General features: G+C 29.6%; 1 protein-coding gene across 4 annotated transcripts in view; it reads left to right on the forward strand.

The window, feature by feature from the left end:
• Window positions 1–5204, forward strand: part of LOC106473855 (conserved oligomeric Golgi complex subunit 1-like) — a 32181-nt gene that overhangs the window by 7432 nt on the left and 19545 nt on the right. For all 4 annotated transcript variants that reach the window (XR_002613791.1, XR_002613790.1, XR_002613792.1 and 1 more), the window contains 5 exons: window positions 861–945; window positions 2711–2755; window positions 3436–3502; window positions 4223–4314; window positions 4710–4779. Coding sequence is in view for 1 of the 4 variants with exons in the window: in XM_022402239.1 (XP_022257947.1) it covers window positions 861–945; window positions 2711–2755; window positions 3436–3502; window positions 4223–4314; window positions 4710–4779 (359 nt within the window). In the remaining 3 variants the exon portion in view is untranslated. The remainder of the gene's footprint in view (window positions 1–860; window positions 946–2710; window positions 2756–3435; window positions 3503–4222; window positions 4315–4709; window positions 4780–5204) is intronic.

The following is a 5204-nucleotide window of genomic DNA, read 5'->3' on the forward strand; positions in this document are numbered from 1 at the left end:
ATAGTCCTACCATTATCACCAGTAAGTATGATGTAATTGTGTCCCATAGTCCTACCATTATCACCAGTAAGTATGATGTAATTGTGTCCCCTAGTCCTACTATTATCACCAGTAAGTATGATGTAAATGTATCCCCTAGTCTTACCATTATTACCAGTAAGTATGATGTAATTGTGTCCCCTAGTCCTACCATTATTACCAGTAAGTATGACGTAATTGTGTCCCCTAGTCCTACCATTATTACCAGTAAGTATGACGTAAATGTGTCCCCTAGTCCTACCATTATCACCAGTAAATATGACGTAATTGTGTCCCCTAGTCCTACCATTATTACCAGTAAGTATGATAAAGATGATGCAACAATACTATTAATTCCCTTAATCATAAACACCTCAGTCAGATCTACTATAACACTTTTTGTCAAGAAAAAAAAACAATTTCAGAAATCTTAACCTATCCTTGTATAACAACTTTTCCATTCCAAGTATCATACAAGTTGCCCTCTTCTGACTTTTTCCAACAATTAAATGTCTTTCCTAAGGTATGGAGCCCAAGACTAAACATAATACTCCAAATCTGGCCTAACCAGTGACCTATACAATGAAATTATAATCTCTTTAGACATGCATTCAGTATTTCTGCAGATACAACCTAAAATCCTATTTGTCCTACCACTAGTTAAATGAAACCAATAAAAATGTCGTATGCTATGGTAAAGTAATGATTGATAAATGTAAATGTGTGACTTTAATAACAATAAAAAAATAAGCTACAGGATGCATTGAAATGTAATGTTATTTTAAAAAATCATACTTTATGGAAATTCATTAATATATTTTATTAAAATTATTATTTTCGAGGAATGAAACTGGCTATGATGGAAACTGATACACTTTTTGAACACCACACTGTAAAGGAGATTCAGGATATTGAGAAAAAAATAAGGTAATGTACTTGAACTAGATTAAAATGGAGATAAATAAAAGGTTTTTTTGGAGGGGTATTTAAATATTAGAATATGAACTTTGTTTTTTCAATTTCAGACAAAGTTTTATTAGTTGTACGGAATAAAATTTGTTTATATTTATGACATATCACAAGGTTTACCTGACATCATCATGTGAGATACAAAAACTGAGGCTAACAGAAATTAGTTTAAACTAATAGAATCATAAAGTATTTATAAATTAACTATCAATTATGTAAACATAAAAATAAGGCTTGAACAGCTAAGCCTAAGTATGGAAATTTCTTTTATAAACAAGAGAAGATGGAAGGATTAAACAGATATAAACAAACACCAATGTATTTGTGTTTGTATTAATAGGGCTTTTTATTTTTATCTGTTTATCATCATCAAATATAAAAATATAGCTTGAACAGCTAAGCCTAAGTATGGAAATTTCTTTTATAAACAAGAGAAGATGGAAGGATTAAACAGATATAAACAAACACCAATGTATTTGTGTTTGTATTAATAGGGCTTTTTTATTTTTTATCTGTTTATCATCTTCAAATATAAAAATATGGCTTGAATAGCTAAGCCTAAGTATGGAAATGTATTTTATATACAGGGGAAGATAGAACGATTAAAACAGATGTAAATAAACACCTATATATAGTTCTTAAGAATAGGGTTTTGTGTTTGTATTAATAAGGTTTTTTATTTCCATCTTTTAATGTTGTCTTCTCTGCTGAGAATTTTTTTACCTTAGAAGAATAAAAAGAATAATTCTTCCTAGATGTGTTCAAAAAACATTAGATGGAGATTTAAAATATTCCTGCAGAGGTGTAGAAAGATGTCTGTTTGACTTGTCAATATAACTGCTTTTGCAATCAGTACATTCTTTGCGTACACATTTCCTCAGCTATCATTATCCATATACTTTTTGAATAGCAGTTGACCTATTGTTTTCCAGATAGAAATGTAAATTGTATTTTAATGTCAATTTTATACTCTTTTTAACCAGTTTTTGTTTTATAACATGAAAGAAAGTTGAGAATAATGGTAAAACACAGTAAACAAATATCTGCCAAAGATTCATATTGTATGTGAATTTCTGGCTTATTTTTAAAATAAATAGTTACTTGATTAACAACAATTGGAAGGAAATTGTTTTGTACACAAAACTGAAACCTAAGATTGGCATTTTCTTTTGTGAAACAATCAACATTGGAACTTATGAATTTATTTTTAGGAACAACATTTTTTGATATACTTAACTTTTGGCATTGGTTATGAAGGGAATTCCAAGGAACAGTGTGAGTGTTCTTATGAAATACGGAGGTTTGGAAGCCTATGTTTGTCTTTTTAACAAGAACATTTAAAAATGACAATTTGTCATAAACTTCTTTTCCCATCATCAATTTTATGTTCAAGTTTATCAAAAGCTGAAAAATGTCATATTTTAATTTCATTTCTCTCTACTAATAAATCATATTTAAAGTTTAGTTGTTGATGTTAAATGTTGAGGAGTTGAACATTAAGTTTTGAGACTATTAAATAGAAAATATTGGTTGAATCTTTGTGTATAGATGAGTTTTATGATATACTGGTAGTATGAAGTTAAATAGGTTTTGAAACTTTTTAAACCTACCTTTTACATGTAACAACCTCGTATACGTAATATATATTACAATAAATTATTTGTGTTGTGATTTTAAATGTTTTTGATAAGAAGTTTTATGGAAATACAATTTGTTTTCAAAGAAATGATATTGAAAGGAAGAAAGAAGATCTGCGTCAGATGGTGGGGTATGTATTAATATTACTTTTAATGTAAACATAAGAACTTTATATATAAAGTAGTCCTTACAGGAAAGCAGAGAGCCAAAGCATGTAAGATTTTGATATTAAAATTTTATTGATATTTGTATGTTTAAGATTAATATTATCTGTTTTAACAAACAATAAGTATATTTAACTTTCTGTATATAGAGATTAATGGAGTTAATATTTTTGTTTTAATGAGAATTTTAGTAAATGGAATAACTTTATGAATAGTCTTAAATAACATTTATATTAGAATTAGAAAAGATTCACATATTAATATGAAGTCGTATAGTTTCATGACTCTTATTTGTTTTATATCGTTTTATGGTAATGTTAAAAATAAACTCAAATTAAATTTGGGATTCAATTAGAAGATTTAATATACTGTTAGCAACTTACATCTTTCATAAAAAAAATGTGAGAACAAGACAAAACTAAGCTATAATGAAAAAATATATATGTTTTTGCTATAATTTGACTGGTTTGTTACAAATCACGTGAAATTATTAAAAACAACTTGCACTTGAAACATCCTTGCTGCTATACAAGTATAGTCAGATCACAATGTTAAATATTCAACAGCATCGTCTTTTACCGTTGTACATTTCCTTTTGTTGTTGTTCAGTTTCATCGTAAGTAAATTTACTATCTGTCATTAACAGAGAAAGATACCGAGATCTGATGGAAGCTGCTGATAAAATAACAGAAATGAAAGTTAATTCGGAGAAGGTATGTTGCTGTTTTCATTTCCTTTTTCTATATTTTCAAATTATTATTTTAACATCCTGGTCTTTAGCTACCCATCAGAAGGTTTTAAATGTTTAACATGCATAGCTGCATATTGAAAAATATCCTTTAAATACTTCTAAAAAAACCTTTTTTATGGCAGATGTACTAGTACTAGCATTTCTCTTCACTAGTAAATGATAGGTTATCCAAAGAACAATGTATATGGAACAAGTTGATAGAAGGTCACTGACCCGATGGTTACTGCCTCAAACCTTCAAAGGAAGAAAACAAAACATAAACCCTTCATTCTACTTAACAATCACACCCACCCTCAAGCACTTGGTCGAGAGCTTGAAATTCTACTTAACAATCACACCCACCCTCAACACTTGGTTGAGACCTTGAAAGTCTACTTAACAGTTACACCCACCCCTATATTTTTCCTCGTCACAACATCAATACATATTTTGTCCTAAATATCTGACTGTATAGAATTCCATTCAACTCTGCTTTTATGGAGACAAACGGTTGTAAAAGTGACTGGATCAAATGGTGACAGAGTTTTTATTCTTGTGGCAAAATTACAAAGTGTTTTAATTTTCTGTTGTAAATTTAGAACAAAAGGAAACATTTAACCTGTGATTTTCAGTAGGAATATACCATACGTAAATACAAAAATAGGTTTTTAAGTTAAGTTAAACTTCTTTTGCTCTGTATTAGGTAAATAAACACATTCTGGCCATGGAGACAATCTGCAAAAGATTAGAACACTGGAATATCCAACCCAAACTGCATACGAGTGAAAGTCCAAGGTTAGTAACTACCTGCATTTTTTGGTAGGTGTGGAAAGTGTAATAACTGATCAAAATTTTAAAAAAGTTTTAATTAATTGGTGACTTTTAATTTTACAAATGCATGAAATGTTATCTGCACATTATCAACAAAATAGATAATTCTTAAAATTAGTTTTACATGTAAACTTGTTATTTTTGGAGAGTGTGTGTTAAAGTTTACAATTTTATTTATTTTATTTCACTAGTCCCACAATTATTTCAATTTGTTTCACTCAGGGAGGCCAGGGGAGGGGGTCTCCATTAGAGATTAAAAATGTCTTCGAATTAACGAGAAAAATCATCACCATGGAAACGTGGTATTGTAGTGGTCAGAGATTGTTGTTTGACCAATTGTTTTAATTGTTTGTTTTCAGGAAGTTGGAGACAGAAATTCTGTATGGCCTTGTTGCACAAGTTAATCTTCTAGTCCAGGCACCAATTAAGGTAAAATGATGGTGGAGTTATTATGAACTAACGTGACAGCCTTGAAAGATCAAGTCTTTGATAATGTAAATAAATGGAGTTGTAACATTTTAATTCTTTGTGTTGATAAAGTAAAACAAAAAAGATAATATGGTCCAGTAATCTGTTTATCTAGGCATCAAGTATTGAAAAATATTGAAGTTAAAAAAAACATATAGCAGTAAGATACCAAGATAAACATGTTGTAGTAGGAGACCAAGATTAACTTGTAGTAGTAGTAGGAGACCAAGATTAACCTGTAGTAGTAGTAAGAGACCTAGATCAACATGTAGCAGTAGGAGAACCTACTGCTACATGTTAATCTTGCCTACTGCTACATGTTAATCTTGTTCTCCTACTGCTACATGTTAATCTTGTTTTCTCCAAGATTAACATGTAGCAGTAGG

This window comes from Limulus polyphemus, unplaced genomic scaffold (assembly GCF_000517525.1).
Source record: "Limulus polyphemus unplaced genomic scaffold, Limulus_polyphemus-2.1.2 Scaffold6560, whole genome shotgun sequence".
NCBI classification, from domain to species: Eukaryota; Metazoa; Arthropoda; class Merostomata; order Xiphosura; family Limulidae; genus Limulus; species Limulus polyphemus.